Below are 18,192 nucleotides of genomic sequence, written 5' to 3'. Positions count from 1 at the left end.
TGACGTGGCTCTGTACTTATACCCTGTCATTGTGCTATTTTTCTACAATTTTTGTAATTTTGTCTTACATTTTTCCTTATGTGCTTTATCTATATGCCCCCTTTTTTTGTGTTTCTCTGATACATTTGACGTGGCTCTGTACTTGTACATCCTATCATTGTGTTATTGAGCTATTGTAAATTTTTAGTATTTCTGTCTTTCTTTTTTGCTAATGCACTTTGACTATATGCCTTTTGTGCTTCTTTATTACATATGTGTTTGTTTTTCTAGTGATTAAGACTATAACACAATGTCGACTGCTGTACCACTATTTTATGACATTTTTACCTACCGTATTATGTCTGTTTGTTTTGTTCAAACATCGTTGTCAATATAATGGATTTTGATGTGACTGTCATACCAGTGAGAGGTTAATCTAGCAATAAAATGACTGTACCAAGTCAATTATATGACAGTTGTTAACCATTCGTTTAATGGTTTGAGCTTTTGATTTTGACATTTTATTAGGGACTTTCTGCTTTGAATTTCCCTCTGAGTTCAGTATTTTTGTGATTTTACCTTTTGAATATAAAGAGAGTGGTATTTTTAATGTCAAAAGAAACACAACACTTCTGTCTATTTGTCTGTCAATAAAAATCAAAACTATCTGATGCTCATTGAAAATGACAGATTATTGAATGATATTGTAAATTACTTGGGAAATGCATACAGATTATTTCTGGTATTTTCAGAGCTTTGAGGTCCTAACGTTAGAACTTCTATTCATTCTCAATATATAACAAATTATGAATCATCAGCAAAACTTTCTAATTGATAAAACATTGTTTTTTAAAATAATTTAATAATTAAAATATCAATAAATATAATAAATATATCTTCCTTCATGATTGAGTTATATTGTTTTTTCTTTCTAATTAAACCATCTGCTTCAAAAATTAAAATATGCTGCATATGCAGATATAAAAGTAAAATAAAGAATCATAACATGCCAAAATATTTGTTGACATGATTAATATATAGATAAAAAAGAAGATTCATCTTATCACAGAAATTAGTTTTGTTGTTTATAACATTTATTTATCTGATCACATGATTCACGTAAGAACTTCCTCCTGACTGGAATGAATTAGAACTCCACCATCTGCAGCATCATCACTTTGTTTTCTATAATATCCTTTAACCATTTCTCTCTAAATCGGGACTGTCCAGGTCTGAAATGTCAAGTTTATTATTATTATTTTTAATTATGGGAAAATCAAGGAAATAAAAGGTCAATTTTATTTTCAAGTATAAAAGATTTATATTAGCAATATGCTTTAGTGGCAAAGGCTTGCCTGTCCAAATTTAACATGGTTCTTGTTGTATAAAGATCACATTTAACAAAAATGTCTCCATAGTACACCAATGCCCCACTTGCACTAACAGTTTCTATGTTCAGTGGACCATGAAATTGGGGTCTAAACTCTATTTTGGCATTAAAATAAGAAAGATCATATCACCGGGAACATGTGTACTAAGTTTCAAGTTGATTGGATTTAAACTTCATCAAAAACTAACAGTACCTCGACCAAAAAATTTAACATGTCGTGGGACGGCCAGACAAACCGTAAAAAAAACAACATAATGCCCATCAATGGGAAATAAAAATGGGGTATAAAAATGTGGCAAAATAATCTATTTTGTTAGTTTCATAACAGTCCAAATAAAAACATTTTCAAGACAATGGATTCACCTTGTTTTTCAATCATTTGTGCATTTTATGTAAAGAAGCATGACTTATCCCGATTGGGGTATTTTTTCCTAAAAATATGAATTTCTTTAATTTTTAAAAGCAAATCTGTTAGAACAAAATTTTACTACTGGTACAAATGTATTCAGTAGACTTGTGTATAAATTTGAAATATGCATTTGATATTAGCATTTAGAATTAAAGGGCCAAAAAATAAGGTGGCTTTATCATAACTTTATAATTTATACTTACTTGTGAACTAACTTATGTGTCTCGTAAACATAGTATGTATCAACTGGGTAATGCTGAAAAAAGAAGATAATTTATCAATAAGAGCAACTAAAATCTTTCTTAAATAGTCAGTGAATAAAATAAATATAAAACATACATGTTCAATGACAAAAATATATCATTCAAAACACTTTAACACTGAAATCATTGGTTTTATTTTTTATTGTTTATACTGTTCTGGAAAGTAATGTCAGGTTCAATTGGCTATAATTCTGTAGATTATCTCCCATGTTGCTGGTTAATTTGCAATTACCTAAATCTCAATTACATTTTAATAAAACTATAAAACTGAATTTAAAGAATAAAAAGAGTTTACATGTTTTAATAGAAAGATGCATTTTTGTTGTCAATTATCTCCCTTATAATAAAATTCTAGATTGAAATGATTATACAGATAGCTTTTTTACCTTAGGTTTAATTTTTGATACTACAAATGAAAAATAAACTGAAGCTGTTGCTCTTGGAATTGGTTTTCTTCTTGTTGGTATGCTCCATCGTACTCTGAATCTGTATCGTGAATCAAAATCATATTCTTCTGCTCCCAAAAAGTCTATACAATATAACCAACTGACATCATACTGCCATGTCTACAAAAAAATAACAAGAATGTAATACATATCAAAATGAAAGTTTACATCCAGGTAAACTATATTGTAGACTAATAATTATCAGAATGTATTTTGTTATCAAATGTCTCGATTGTTTCTTAATGGATAGATAGAGAAAAGTTAACTGGTTTTATTATTAATTATTAATAGTGGGATGCATATGCATGTGCTTATCATACAAATATGAGGGAAATTTAAATAAGAAATAAACCTTCCTGAAGTGGATAAAATCATACTGAGGTCATACTGATGTCCACTCACTGAACTCTCAATTACATTAATAGAAACAAAACCTAACCTTCACCTATTGAAGTATTTTTTCCATAAGTGATCAAATATTTTTTTTGTCATTTGTGGTATTACTATATTATTCAAATTCTACTGCCTATACTGGTCATACTCATACAATAGTACTTATTTTTCATTCAATGTTAGACTAAGTTTAACAGCAAAAAGTTGAATTAGAAAATGATTCAAATCACAATGTCGTTTTCAAATTTACACTAATAAGAGAAAATAATTACATGCCATAAAAAAAACCAGTTATTTTAAAACGTTTGTATACATCTACCTTTATATATTCTGACATGCATTTTTTCTTCTAAAACGTTTGTATACATCTACCTTTATATATTCATGCATTTTTTCTTCTAAAACGTTTGTATACATCTACCTTTATATATTCATGCATTTTTTCTTCTAAAACGTTTGTATACATCTACCTTTATATATTCATGCATTTTTTCTTCTAAAACGTTTGTATACATCTACCTTTATATATTCATGCATTTTTTCTTCTAAAACGTTTGTATACATCTACCTTTATATATTCATGCATTTTTTCTTCTAAAACGTTTGTATACATCTACCTTTATATATTCATGCATTTTTTCTTCTAAAACGTTTGTATACATCTACCTTTATATATTCATGCATTTTTTCTTCTAAAACGTTTGTATACATCTACCTTTATATATTCATGCATTTTTTCTTCTAAAACATTTGTTTACATCTACCTTTATACATTTTAAAACGTTTGTTTACATCTACCTTTATATATTCATGCATTTTTTCTTCTGCTTTTGCAACAGAATAATCTCCAATGGTCAGCCATTTAATATTTTCTACAACAAAATTTTCATCCCTGACAAATGTATTTTCTGGACTTGTTTCAGATTGTTGTATAATTGATTCAAATGTCTTTTCTCTTTCTGTAAGAGCTATTCCAGTCTCTAGTCGTTTAATAGCAGACTCTATTACATCATCCACCAACTTTTTTGCTTGATCAGCATATGCTTCTTCTGCGGACATGGTTTATGTGCTACAAAAAAAAAAAAACAGTGTTATATCTATGCAGTGTTACAGCAGCTGACTGAGTATACGTAACAATGAGTCCAAAACCTTTGAAAGTACTAGATCATGATTAAGTTATTGGGATCTTTTTGAAACACATTCATCTCCTCTTGGTAAAGGTACATTGTATTTAAACTTTTTTCAGTTCAATTGTCGTGAATTGTCTGATAAGATTTGTATAGTAAATACTATACAAATCCTTAATTAAATACAATAGCTATTATTCTCTATGTAGTTAATTTACTGGAACCCATAAGGCTAACATGGCTGTATTACACCACAAATTTTACTCTAGAGTACAGACAAACATATAAACTAGAAAGTTTTAAAGCATGACAAGAACTAGATGATTTAATTTTCAATGGTTTTTGTGTTTCAGAAAATTATAAACTTTTCTGGATATTGAGTTGTGTTTTTTTCATTCCAACAGAAAGAGCCAAAAACAATTAAGTTTGGAAACATATTTGAGACACTCTGGATAAGGATTTTATCAACATACATGTATAAGCCTTAAAGTGATAGACCAGGGTTTGGGCAAAATTACTGACAAATGTTTCCATTCTTAATTCTAATGCAACATCGTTTGTTACATTTAATTTGATTGGAAGATGTCACCAATTCTCATGGCATCAATTCACAATTGATGCTGCGAAAATGTATGTGCAAGTGCAAAAGACGTATGGCAGCTTTAAAATAGAAAAAGATGTGGTATGAGTTTTTTTGGCCAATGGAGAACTCTCCAACCATTTAAATGAAAGATTTGACGTTGTTTTTTGTCAGTTTCATTAGAATAGAGATAACAATATTGTAATAAGCTCTGACAGCATCATTTGGTGATTTGATTGTTGCGCAAATATCTGTTGACTAACTCTGCTAATGCATCGCAAGTAAACTAAATTTGCGACCATTAATCATGAATTGATGCCATCACTTTAGTGAATTACTTGACGCACGTGTGGTGTATTAATATCCTTGGATGTATCACCGTAAACCTTTCAAGATCAGGATCAAGATCGGGGCTTAAAATGCAGTTATCTCCTAATAGTAATCTATATATAGAGGTCTTTACTTGGAAACCACTTCTTTATTTAATTCAAATCATAAACAAATATAATGGACCGAGACTACTTAGACCGAACTCGTGAATGGCCGAACTGGTTCATGGCCGAAACGTCTCCAAACGGCAACATTTACCATTTTGAATGGGTTTAAAACTGTAAAAAAAAACTCATACACAAATATCTTTCATTGGAAATCAAACTGATTGGTAGTTTTCATTAATTTGATTGTTATATTCAAATGTACGCTACCTGGAAATTATGAGTTTTCAATCTAAAAGGTTTAGTCTTGAGCAAGGTTTAGCAATTATTGAGTTTTTTCACAAAATAGTGTCCTTCATATTGTTTACGTTTCCATGTAAAATCTAAAAATATTGACCAATTATTTTGGAGCTTTCAAATCTACAAGTTGTAACTTCCGTCGTATCATTTAGACGTCTTTTAATTGGATTATTTGACCGGAAGTCAAACAGATAACAAGTATGGCGGGTGATGAAGTGAAAATTGAAACTTCAGAAAAGCAACCTCCTCCTTGCAACTATAACCTCCCGAAGCTGAGAGAAAGAGTGAAACAGTATATCGACAAAGTACAGTTAAACATATCCATACGTTTTCATTTTTACATTCATCATTGGCACTGATTTTTTCCCCATTTTAATACTAAAGTCAAGATAGACAAAAAATAATTCTGTCTGTTTATGTTTACATCTCGAGAATTACTCTGATATATTACCCAACTTCTTTTGTATAGATACCTTCTTACGACTATATCAAAGAAAAAAGTAAACATTTTAATTAACAGTCAGGGGACTTACTGAAATAAGTGATTTTTAAATCACTTATTTGAGTAGCAAAATTGAAGTTTTGTCACAAATTGTGATTTTGTAGTTTTACCAAAATTTTAAACACATAGGTTTTAATAATATCTTTTCATTAATAAAATTGGAAAAAATGAACTTTTTTCTTCTTTTATGTAGCAAGGTTTATGCCTTTGATGCTATCATTTATCTGCAAATTCTATTTTAGTTGAAAAAATGCTATAATAATGGCTTTACATAATAAACTCATACTTTCTAAACAGATTTTTCCCAGCAGTGGGAGTATTTTTCCTGTAAAGTTCAAGGTTTCATCTTTCAGATTATGTAATAAAATTCTACTGTTCGCGATAAAAATTTCACTGTTCGGGGGTGTTGAAATTAGTGGGGGTTATTAAAATAATGATACTTAAATAAGTGATTTTTGGGAAGGAAATTAAGGTATGATACTTAAACAAGTGATTTTTATGTCATTATCCTAGATTCAGTACAAGGTCATCACCTGAAATGACCTGGTCATCCTAGACAACACAGATGTTGGTTCTGATAAGTTTAGAAACATAATTAGTCCCTGGATCATTAGTATTCTATATTTAAAGCTATAATAAAATTCAATCACTTCTTCTAGTGATTAATTTGTACTACTTAAATAGGTGATTATTAAAGAAAGACAACTCTTACTTCCAATCTGTATGGAAATAATGTACATTTAAGTAAGTCCCCTGACGCGATTTCTCGACGCCTGCCCTTTTTGGGGAAAAAATTTGGCGCCCTGCCCTAGTTTTGTCGAAATTCCTGACGCCATGCCTTTACGGTACTGAAAGACATATTTTATGAATACCGCTCGAGTTATTTCCCTTCAAACGTAAACAAAAGTTCACTAGGACGCCATTTTGTAATCGATTTCGTAATCAGCTGATTAGCAAACTGCAATAGACTGAATAGTGAATACAGATACTAATCACGCGTCCTGATTGTATCCCCCAAGTCCCAGAAACATCGTTTTGCCTAGAAGATTAATGATATGACATTGTTTTGACAAGAAACTAAACCTTACATCCCAGCTCCTTTGTTCTAACAGGGGTGATCTGAGCCGGATCACCCCTGCCAGATCACCCTAGTTTGAGTTTTTTGTTATGCATGCTTTCCTTTGTTCTGCAACATTTTGGCGGGAATGTCAAATCCACTATAAAACTTATAATTAATTTTACGGAAAAGACTATCTATCAAAATTCACGTAGAAAAAATCCAGTAGATATGCTGGGATTCGAACTCAAGACCTTTAGCATATCAAGCCACGACACATACCACTACACCAGGACGACTTGATACGATATAATAGTAATTTGACATACTTAAAGGAAGCAAGATATTTTTATTAGTGGGGCGAGTTGTCAAACCTTTATTCAGTGGGGTTTTAACCTTTTACGTTAATTTGTGAGTTTTCAGACTGGTTGTTTAATTTGATTTTACACCTTTTTCAAAGTGGGGCAAGTCGGTTAACAAGATTGGGACGATATTTTTATAAAGTGGCGATATAGCGTGGGCCGATTGGCAAGTGGGGCGAGTTGACATTATTTGATATCTACTCATCGTGTTTGGGGGTCAAAAAGGGTATACATCATATAGTAATATATAAAGTATATTGTTATGGTTGTGTGGCGTTCTAAACTAGATTTTATGAATTGTAAATGGTTTTTCGTCTAATCTAAAACAGCTGGGATGTAAAATAGTTATCCCAGTCGGACTTGGTGTGTCAGTGTTAGATCACCCTCTGGCCTCCGGCCATCGGGGTGATCTTACACTGACACACCGCGTCCTTATGGGATAACTATTAAGGAAAACGATTTCAAAACATCGATTGCTTAGATCAATATTTTTGACAGCTAATAGATTTCTAATTTACATAATATACATTGTTTGCATGGTTGAACAAGCCAATGAACGGCGATCATGTATTCATGAGACATTTGTCAAAGTGAAAAGTAAAAATTCTTTGCAAACTATTTTTAAATACAAATGCTTGACTGTAGATCTACCTTAAATGAAATGAATAAAAATCCAAACTAAATTATTAAAAGCAGAATAATCCAGAAAATAAATGAATTCCTTGATGAAATGTTGTCTTTTGTTTACAAACATGTCACATGATCATTTTAGGCGGGAAAAATACTTGGGAAAACACCTAAGTAACAGACAACTATTTCTGGCTATTTATAGACATTTAAAATAAACAGCTGATATGGTAGTGCCATGAAAGTAATAAACTTGGTGTATCTATATTAATTTAATTTGGAAAAGGGTGTAGAGGGGAAGGGGTTAATTTGTAAAGTTATTTTTTTTTTGTAATTTACTAAATTTTGGTTACTAAAAATGACCAGACAAATTCTTTAAGTTAATCATTTTAAAAAGTCCATTCATATTTTAAAAAAAAACCAACCTATCACCCTGATCTTTTTTATGGAACTCTGGCTTTGGCAAACCAACATTTTTTTTCAATGTGGTCCCACATCAAGAATATGATAGACCCAGAAAGAAGTCTGTTACATGTATATATTTTGAACAATAACTATAAAGAGGTCATTAAACTAGTATTTTTTAAATGAATCCATTTTATAGAAATTGCCTGTTTATGTTAAGTAAGTGCCCTAAAATTGTTGTCTATCGCGCTTAATGTGCCCTCTGAGCTAACAATTACCCTGCCCTTTTTAAAAGCTGCAGGAAACACTATCTTCATTATTTTTTAAATGGATACTTGTAACATATTGTATTTGCTCATTTTAAAAAGATGACGTTTTGATGACGTTGCATGGCGACGTTTCAGTTCATTTTGCTTTTTCAGTAAATACTTCATCTGTTGATAGATACTGTGAACGTTTTGTGCATATCTAAATAGTTTTACCTATGTTGAAAGATGTGCTTAGTATCAAATACTTAAAAAAACAAATTGTTTAGTCTCTAGAAAATCTTGTAAGATTTTCGCTGCTAGTTTTGCTAAATAGGTGCAATTTGGGTACTCAGTGCAATTTGGGTACCGTTACGTTACAGGTTGGTCTGTACTGTGGCGTAAAAATCATTTTTGAAAATAGGTTGTAATGAATCTTAATGTGCAATGTGTCATGTTCACTACAGAATGAAGTTTGAAGTGCTACATAATGGTAAAAGCTTACTGCTCCACTGTCGGGCACTGACAGTATCATGATGATCTGTTCCAACCCCAATTCATACCAACTAGTTTGTGCCAAATTGCTTGGTCAATTCATTCCAACTATTAAAAGCACATCGTTTAACCCAATGAACTATTACAATTACGTTATAATGTTTATTTTAGTACTTTACACATATAAAAACATGATTATATGAAAATTAAAATGTACAATAAATTAAAAAAAAATGAATTTATTTCTATGATTTATTATAAAAGATTTCTTTTTGGCCTGGACAGACTCCAACCCTGATCTAAACAAAAATTTAGTATAAAGAGACATATTCATTAAAAAAAAAAACAGTAACAAAAATTGTTAAGTCCCAGTTATAATGAACAAAATCAGGCGAACCAAATTGACCAACCTGAAACATGTGGAACGAATTGGCTTGGAATTATTGACTAGCATTCCCACTGACAATACCTACATGTAAAAAAAAATTTATTTAGAAATTCATTTGATTAAACCCAAAGCTATATCAGATCATACATGGCACAAATGACATTTTATACTACATGTAAGTACATGTAATCCCCCATAGACCATGCAGACTAATTCTACAAAATGTTTTGTCTAAGAAAAAGTAGGGGGTTCAGGGGCAGATCCATGTTCTCATTCAAATGCATTGATCGTCCAAAAAAAAGGGGGGGTTCCAACCCCCGGAACCCTCCCCCTGGATCCGTCACTGGGGTTTGTTCTCATTTGTCTAAATGCTTGTATCATAATTAATCATTATAGACACTTAGATCTGGTATAAAGGGAGCATATTTTCATCGACACAAGTTTTTGTTGTCAAATACAAATAAAATTACTAGAAAATTAAAGAAAAGATATAGTTACATGTACTTAAATTATTGTCAAATTCTTGATTGCAATTTATGTTTTCAGCATCATTATGACTCAGCTTTATTTTGGGCGGACAAGATTGTTTCCCTGTCAAACGGTAAGGCATTATGAAAGATATTGGAAATGACATGTACATTTGTACATGCAAGGTTTTTTTTTATTGATGTCTGAAATTTTTCTCTGTCTGGTATTCTCCACAGAGGTTCTTATTTATGAATATTGCAAGATGCCACTAGAAATGTTTCACAAAACAGAAAAATAACACAGGATTCTGGAAAAATTCAATAAACATATATAACAGATACTAAAAGATTTTCTAAGCGACATTAGGTTACAGTCATTATTTTGTTGATGCTGTGACTGCCTTCCACATGCATGTATATGTTCCAGACCGTATGAGTATTTGGACCGTACGCGTACGGTCTGGACCGTATGCGTACTTTTTCAAAATACTCATACGGTCGGACCGTACGCGTACGGTCTGGCTTATATTAAGAAGTTGGCAAAGTTGATTAGAAGCATATAACAGATCAATTTTCCTTAACTCTCAAATTGATATAAAAAAAGTTTACTGTAATTGTAATTGAAAAAAAACCTTTATATTTAAATGATTTAAAATTCACGCTAATTAAATCTGTTAATCTCATGTATTTAGCATGTCGATCACTCATTAAAATAATTGAATCATGATCACTAAAATTGAAAATATCGGAAGTAATTAGATCAATTGTTTTAGAATATTTAGCAACTTTACCAAAAAATGCAAATGCTAAGGAACATTCACGAACTACAAAAATGTAAATGTAAAAAATATTAGTCCGTTACTCGTGGTAGCAAGTGTAACATTGGTTGAGAGTAATTAGGATCAAGATATATACAATTAAACAAGTATTTTAAAATTTCAATTGTTCATTTGTTTATTTTATCCGTGTAATTGTATTAATATTAATAAGTAAAACTAAAAATAAAGATTGTGATTAATGTTAATTTGTTTAGATTTAACCCATATGCCCTAATAACATGTATTGTCAGCTCATACTGGACCATACGCGTATACTCATACGGTCCGACCGTACGCGTATGGTCGGACCGTATGAGTATACGTATACGGTCCGGACCGTACGCGTACGGTCCAAATACTCATATGGTCTGGAACATATACACTATATTATTATACAGAATTTTATTGTTATTTGCTAAATTTTTGCTTTGGTCTTATTTTGTGGTAGTTTTTCTTATAACACTATTTGACTGAATTGTTTTTTTTTCTCAGATTAGATTATAAAGATGTATGACTTCCTGAGCCTACTTTAATTTTTGTTAGTTTTTAACCGGATTTTTGTGACAAAAATGTCGGTTATTGATTTGGGGATGTACGGCGGGCGGGCGGCAATCAAATGTTGTCCGTGCATTAACTCATGAACCGTTCAATCAAAGCTTTTAAAATTTTAATATGTTGTTACTGACAACTAAATGAAGGTCAAGTTCAATAATGGCGATTTTGACTTTTACCGTTCAGGAGTTATGGTTCTTGAAAGATTGAAATTGAAGTTTCCAGTAGTGTCCGTGCATTTACGCATGAACTGTTCTACTAAAGCTTCCCAAATTTTAATATGTTGTTACTGATGACAAAATGGAGGTCATGTTTAATAATGACGATTTTGACTTTTACCGGTCAGGAGTTATGGTTCTTGAAAGATTGAAAAATGGAGTTTCCAGTCTTGTCCATGCATTTACGCATGAACTGTTCTACCAAAGCTTCCCAAATTTTAATATGTTGTTACTGATGACAAAATAGAGGTCAAGTTTAATAAAGACGATTTTGACTTTTACCGTTCAGGAGTTATGGTTCTTGAAAGATTGAAAAATGGTGTTTCCAGTCGTGTCCGTGCATTTTCTCATGAACCATTCAACCAAAGCTTTTGAAATTTTTATATGTTGTTACTGATGCCAAAATAGAGGTCAAGTTCAATAATGACGATTTTGACTTTTACCGTTCAGGAGTTATGGTTCTTGAAAGATTGTAAAATGGCGTTTCAATTCACGTTGTTGCATTTACTCATGAACCATTCAATCTAAGCTTTTCAAATTTTAATATGTTGATACTGATGACAAAATGGAGGTCAAATTTGATATTGACGATTTTCACTTTCACCATTCATCAGTAATGGTTCTTGTGATATTGCCAGGACACAAATAAATATTAATAAATCTGGTTTGCTGTCGTTGTGACAGCCTCTTGTTAATGTATGGTGTATGTTTTTTAGTAACAATTTTCTTTTGAACATGTTTTTGCACCATCACAAATTATTTGAATAATTAATATTACCAGCATTATTGATTGATTGTTGCCTGCTTACCATGCAGCATGATGCAGTGACAATGTAAAAATCTGTGCATTTCCATAACAATTTAGGATGTATGAACACTATTTTTCATAACTGTAAAGCAATAAATATTTAGTAATGTTTGAATTAACATCCCCAACCACACCTAAAAAATATGATTACCCCGCCAATAAAAGTCACACAAACATTTGTGAGGTCTTAAGTTTGTCATTTGAAACACATTTTTTATTACAGGCAATGTTGATGATATATACTGGTATGCACAAACATTATACCTGACAGGACAGTATCACAGAGCTTCAAGATTACTCAGGAACAAAAAATTAGATAAGGTATTCACACTATTACATGTAACTCATTCCTTTAGGTGATGATAAATATATTTAAACTGAACAATCACGAGTTTGACTTGTGGCATGAAACTAAGTTAGCTTTGAGAGTGCCTCACAATAAGAGTTATTTGTTCTCAGCAAGATACATTACCTATGCCTTTCAGCATGACATACAATTAAAAAGGTTGTATACTATATTTAAGTGATTTTGGATGAAATGGGACATTTTTGGAAAATGACGCAGTCATTGTTCCATTACTGGCGACCTGAACTTCATTACATTTCTCTGCCTACCGCGCTTGGTTTCGTATTTACTATTTTCTATACAAACTGGAATCTGCTTGTGTTATCATTAATTATGCATGAGAGGTCATTGTGTAGTAATCAGCCAGGAACCAGTTTACAAACTAACTGGTTTCTGCTTGTATTCCACTACACTCGGACAAAGTGTTGTAGTTTGACGGGAACCAGTTTAGAATTTTAAACTACAAAACGTAATCGGTTATTGTTCATTCCGTTTTGGTGTTTCATACCGACTTTTATGGTTTGAATAAGCTTTAGACCCTTCAAACATTAATGTGATAAGTATATTAAAGACTGTTTTACAATGGAACTGTTTTGCTTTCAAAGTCGTACTATAGTGATATCTGTTATGTACGGATTTCCACTCTCACCGGTTAATTTCTTTTTTTACACGTGCTTTTGAAACTTCCTGTTTAAACATCGCAAGTTTTAAAATTGTTTTTTGAGTGAATTTAACTTATTTTAACAATCATGAAGCGTTCCAGAATCATTTTCAAGCAGTTTCTTCTTCTCTTTGATGATGGAAAATAGGTTTTTCTCAAGAAAATACCGCAAACGATCGCAGAGGAATTGAAACGTACAAGTCAAGTCGGCACCTGGTTAAATCGGCACCTATTTGACGTCAATTCGGCATCCAATAATATTTGTTATAATATTTTCTATTCAATTAATTAATAACTGTTACCAAGTACATAGTGAATATGTTGTTGTGTATTTAGGTAAACTTCAATTCTTTATTTACCTTAAACAATACAGTTTATCGGTAAACAACGAAACCAAAGTGAAATTATGTTGTTGTGTATAAAGGTAAACAACGAAGCCCTTACCCAAGCTGTTGTTTTAACAATTAGACAATTATTAAAAAAAAATGGAAAACTATGAGTCCCTTTCAATAAATCAAACTTTCATGCCAAATAATAAGCAAATTTAAGGTGTTTTTTTTTCAGTAAAGTTTAAAAAGCATTAAACAAACAATCCTGTAAAATGCTCAACTGGTTTAAATAATGCATAAAAATATCCAATATCTCATGTATTAGTCCAAATAATTATGACGTCTGGCAAGGTTATTTTATTTATTTTTCTGTGACGTCTTCTACGAAGTTCGTAGGAAGGCTTTCAAGTTTCTTAGGAAGGCCTCCCAGAAAAAAATGAACATAGCCTTGCGGTCATAGAAAGGTGTCCCAGAATAAAATTAAAAAAGCCTTGCCAGACGTAATAATTATTTTGACTACTCATATATATATCATTAAAAATACACCAAAAATGTCATTTAGTTGAGAAAAATAAATATATACAAAATGTACAATGAACACCCAAAAATGTGAAAGTTAGTATTTAACTCCTTTTGCTTAAATACTGAAAAAAATTCTGGCAACCCCTTACTTATTTTTACTCTTTTTGCTTAAAATACTGTTAAAATATATATTTAACATGGGTGACGAATTGACTATATCAGGTGTCGATTTAACCAGGTGCTGATTTGTCCAGGTGCCAATTTAACCAGGTGCCGGTTTGACTAGAATTCTTTGACAAATGTTTGAAATTACCTGAGTTTCATTAGACCTTTGATGACAGTAACAAAAAGATTATTTACTTAATATTTTGTGGTATCAGGTCTGTTCGCGCCCAATACACTTTCGCACCTTGCAGGTTCGCACCTCGCACGTTCGCACCCAAGGTCCGTTCGCACTCTACTCATTCGCGCTCAATTTTAATTCAAATTCAAGTTGAATAATTGGAAAATCATGATTGTTGTTTTAAATTGCTTTGGTGTAAATACTGAATGTATTTATAGCTTGGTATGAGTAAAACATTGAAGATTTTAAAGGAAAAACACAAAAGATAATTGTTTTTAACAGCTTGGTCCCTTTGATCTGAAACAACGAAACAATAAAATATAGGAACCAAAATATAGCAATCCACTATTATAACCAAAACATGATAAAATCTATTCAACACACAGAAAAAAACATAGTCAGAATCTCACTTCATTTTGAAAGAAGTCAATGAAACAAAGTTATAGCAATACACTAACCAAAACATGATTAAGAGTTATTCAACACAAAATAAAATGTTGACAAAATACCACTTTAATTAGAAAGGATTATTATTATTTTTATCAATACGCTATCCAAAACATGATTAAGATTTATTCAACACAAATAAAAATGCCGTCTCACTTTATTTTGAGACAATGACAACAATTATACTTATAAGAAAACACTTGCTTACAGAGTTATTAAACACAAAACCAATTAAGATTGGGTGCGAACATTTAGGGTGTGAAAGTGAAAGGGGGCGAACATGAGTGGGCGCGAACGGACCCAGATTCAGACTATGTACCAGTGAGAAATATACAAGCCTTTCTACGGTATTTATTTGTACAATTCAGGTAGTCTTGACCTATTCATTTGTCTTAAAAAAACAGCCAGTTGTCACCTTCACTTCACACACACACATATATACGAATATCAATTATATGCTTACGAGACATGTTGCATTGTTAAACTAATTACGGTATGTGAAAATCAAGACTTGCATAAAAACTATCCCAATATTAGAGACAGTGGCGTCATTTTTCTTCAGAGCTTTCAGCTCTTTGATTATGAGAAGAATAGACCATTAAGGCCACACCAATTTAATTCCTTGTTCGACGGACCCGCCCGCACCTATTTTTTTCAAAACAGAATTTTTTTATTTTTATTATATTCCCGCTTCCCGCATCCGGAATTGTAATCATGTTCAGTTCCTGCACGTTTTTTTTTTTTTTTTTGTAAATATTATAAAAAGATCTCAACATTTGTTTTTAAAATCACAGTATAACATTTATATTACGATTTTAAACCTATAATCACCCACGACACTGTAAAAATCTGTGAGAATATTTGTTTCAGCATGAGTGGAGTGGGAGTGCTCCGATAAAAATATATAACAGCGGGAATACCTGTACAAAACAAAACATTGGTTTCTTTCCCCCTGACTTATATTCCCTATCAAAAAATGTGTGTTGTTAAAATAAAGTACAAAGAACTTCTGAAGGATTTGCCTTCAACTGCAATTGTAATGTATGCTGACGGTCATAACTGCTGCAGGTTTGTGCCTGTCCTGATTGATTCAGGGACCTGTTGTACAGCAGTTATCGTTTGTTGATGTGGTATTTTCCCGTTCGGAAATATAAATTAGATCGTTGGTTTTCCTGTTCGAATTTTGTACAATACTAAGTTGTGGTCCCTTATAGCTTGCTGTTTGGTCTGGATCAAAGCTCTGTGTATAGTCCGTACTTTGACCTATGTTTGTTATTATCAGGTTATCCCTCAGACAATGGCCTTAAAGGGGTCATTTTACCATGTTTACTGTTGTAGAAAAGAAAATAGAAATACTAAGGATTTGTATAGACTAAGTGCTACAATACAAACCTTTGAAAACTTAGATTTTTTTACTCAAAAAGAGGAGAAATACATTATAATTATAAACAACTTTTCTAAAAGAGGGGTCCGCTTATTCTGAATAATATTAAACTGTTAAAGTACATGTAAATGTGTCAGTCTGCACCGTTAGCCACTAGTCAGATGCCCCAGACTAGTAAAATTTCATTCAGACTAGTAAGTTTTTGCAAAACTTTGTTTGGACAAATAAGAAAAATGTCAGAATATTGGTCTAATTCGGACTAGTAGTTGAAAAAGTTTTTGGTGCAGACTGATGTGTTAACATGGTTAAAGTCCTGAGTCCAGTAAAATTCATGTTTTGACCATTTAAGTACCATATAGATATTATAGTTCTTTTGGGAAAATTTTAGTCTTTTTCTACTAAAAGTGTTTTTACAAAAAAATATATTATAACTTATATTGACCCTCATAAAAGGGATATTAATAACATTAAGGGGTTGTTCTGAACATGATTATGACTTAATGGAGAATTGTCTCATTGTCAGTCACACATACATACTAGACCAAATTTAATTATTCAATTATCTGATTATTTCTTGTTAAACAGGGAAAAAATACTTCATAAATTAAAGAAATGTCAAGGTACAAGTGATAAATCAAGTTTTAATATAGTGAAAACCTACTATTTTATGTTTACAAAAAAAATTTATAATCGCTCGCCTTAACTTTTTGAGCTTCGCCTCAAAAATTTGTAAATTAAATATTTTTTTATTAAAATTTTCAAATCGCTCGCTCGCCCCAATTTTTGGAGTCAAAAAATCCGTAGAACAAGAAATTAAATTGGTGTGGCCTAAAGTATGTGTGATAAATTTAAATACAGGTACATACATTTAATACTGATATTGACTTACTTTCTTTCAGACAAATACCTCATGTCGCCATTTAGCAGCCTTATGTCATGTAAGTCTATCTCAATAAACTTTTATATGCATTAATCATTTGTAAAATGGTTTTAAAGGTTTCCTACAGTATATCCTGCAATACTGTGAAATACATTTCAAGCCATGAAAATGTCATTTTAATTAAATGGAATGCTCCATCTGAGAGAGCTCATTAATTATACATTCAACAGACTACAACTTATACCAATTTAACTTGAAAATACACCTTTGAACAAAGCACTTATTGATTTTGGAATAGAAGGACAAGGTCACAGTGCAAATAAACAGACTGACAAATTTGGAAACATTCCTTTTTTGACAATACCTTTTGAGTAATAAATTGGATCTTAACAAATCTTTGGTCATTGTTGGTAGATAGTGTGCCTGGAAGATCATAACTGTCTCTATTGTTTTAGCAAAGAAGCATTTAATAAACCGAAAATTGGACTAAATTTTAGTTTCCTCATCATTTGACATTGTTTACAATGGTTTTAGAATACTTTCAAAACCAAAACCAAAAAATCAAGTACCTTACACTAAAACTATGTTTCTGTACAGCATGTCCATCAGCTGAAGTCCACACAGATCACAACTCATCTTAAACACCCTTGAAGGATGCTTCTTATTGTTATTGTGAAGATTTTATATTATTTGATGTTTTATGAAGGATGAAATAACTGTTTTTTGGGGAAAGACGGCTTCAAGCTGTCAATTCCCTAATTGGGTTGGCCAGAGTATCATTCCCTCACGTCAATCATTTTGTTTTGATAGTTTGGAAACCCCCTCAAAATGTCATACTGAAATTGATGACAAGGAGAACAGATTGACTTTAAATACATTTTTTACACATTTCCCTTCTGTATCTCGTGAAATTATCGTATATTGAGCTTTCCTTTACACTATATACGTTTCTTTTACAGTCCGGAAAAATCAGTATTACGAAATATTCTAAATATATCTAACCTAGTGACGTCAT

The 18,192-nt window shown here is 31.5% G+C and overlaps 2 protein-coding genes across 2 annotated transcripts in view; one reads left to right on the top strand and one right to left on the bottom strand.

Moving 5' to 3' along the window:
• Positions 1 to 1,051: 1,051 nt before the first annotated feature.
• Positions 1,052 to 5,413, bottom strand: LOC139517500 (A-kinase anchor protein 14-like). Its single transcript, XM_071308640.1, has 5 exons — positions 5,292 to 5,413; positions 3,679 to 3,949; positions 2,428 to 2,607; positions 1,982 to 2,034; positions 1,052 to 1,211 (listed from the first exon to the last, which is right to left on the bottom strand). Exons 2-5 carry the CDS (start codon positions 3,937 to 3,939, stop codon positions 1,127 to 1,129), a joined length of 579 nt encoding a protein of 192 aa, XP_071164741.1. The 5' UTR covers positions 3,940 to 3,949; positions 5,292 to 5,413; the 3' UTR covers positions 1,052 to 1,126.
• A 68-nt stretch (positions 5,414 to 5,481) lies between these two features.
• The window catches only part of LOC139517499 (cell division cycle protein 16 homolog), a 28,288-nt gene continuing 15,577 nt past the window's right edge, over positions 5,482 to 18,192 (top strand). Inside the window, exons 1-4 of the mRNA XM_071308639.1 lie at positions 5,482 to 5,626; positions 9,949 to 10,003; positions 12,489 to 12,586; positions 17,197 to 17,235. Coding sequence (XP_071164740.1) covers positions 5,522 to 5,626; positions 9,949 to 10,003; positions 12,489 to 12,586; positions 17,197 to 17,235 — 297 coding nt within the window. The 5' untranslated portion in view covers positions 5,482 to 5,521. The remainder of the gene's footprint in view (positions 5,627 to 9,948; positions 10,004 to 12,488; positions 12,587 to 17,196; positions 17,236 to 18,192) is intronic.

This window comes from Mytilus edulis, chromosome 3 (genome assembly GCF_963676685.1).
Source record: "Mytilus edulis chromosome 3, xbMytEdul2.2, whole genome shotgun sequence".
Classification (NCBI taxonomy): domain Eukaryota; kingdom Metazoa; phylum Mollusca; class Bivalvia; order Mytilida; family Mytilidae; genus Mytilus; species Mytilus edulis.
This window is presented reverse-complemented; position numbering and strand designations above follow the sequence as displayed.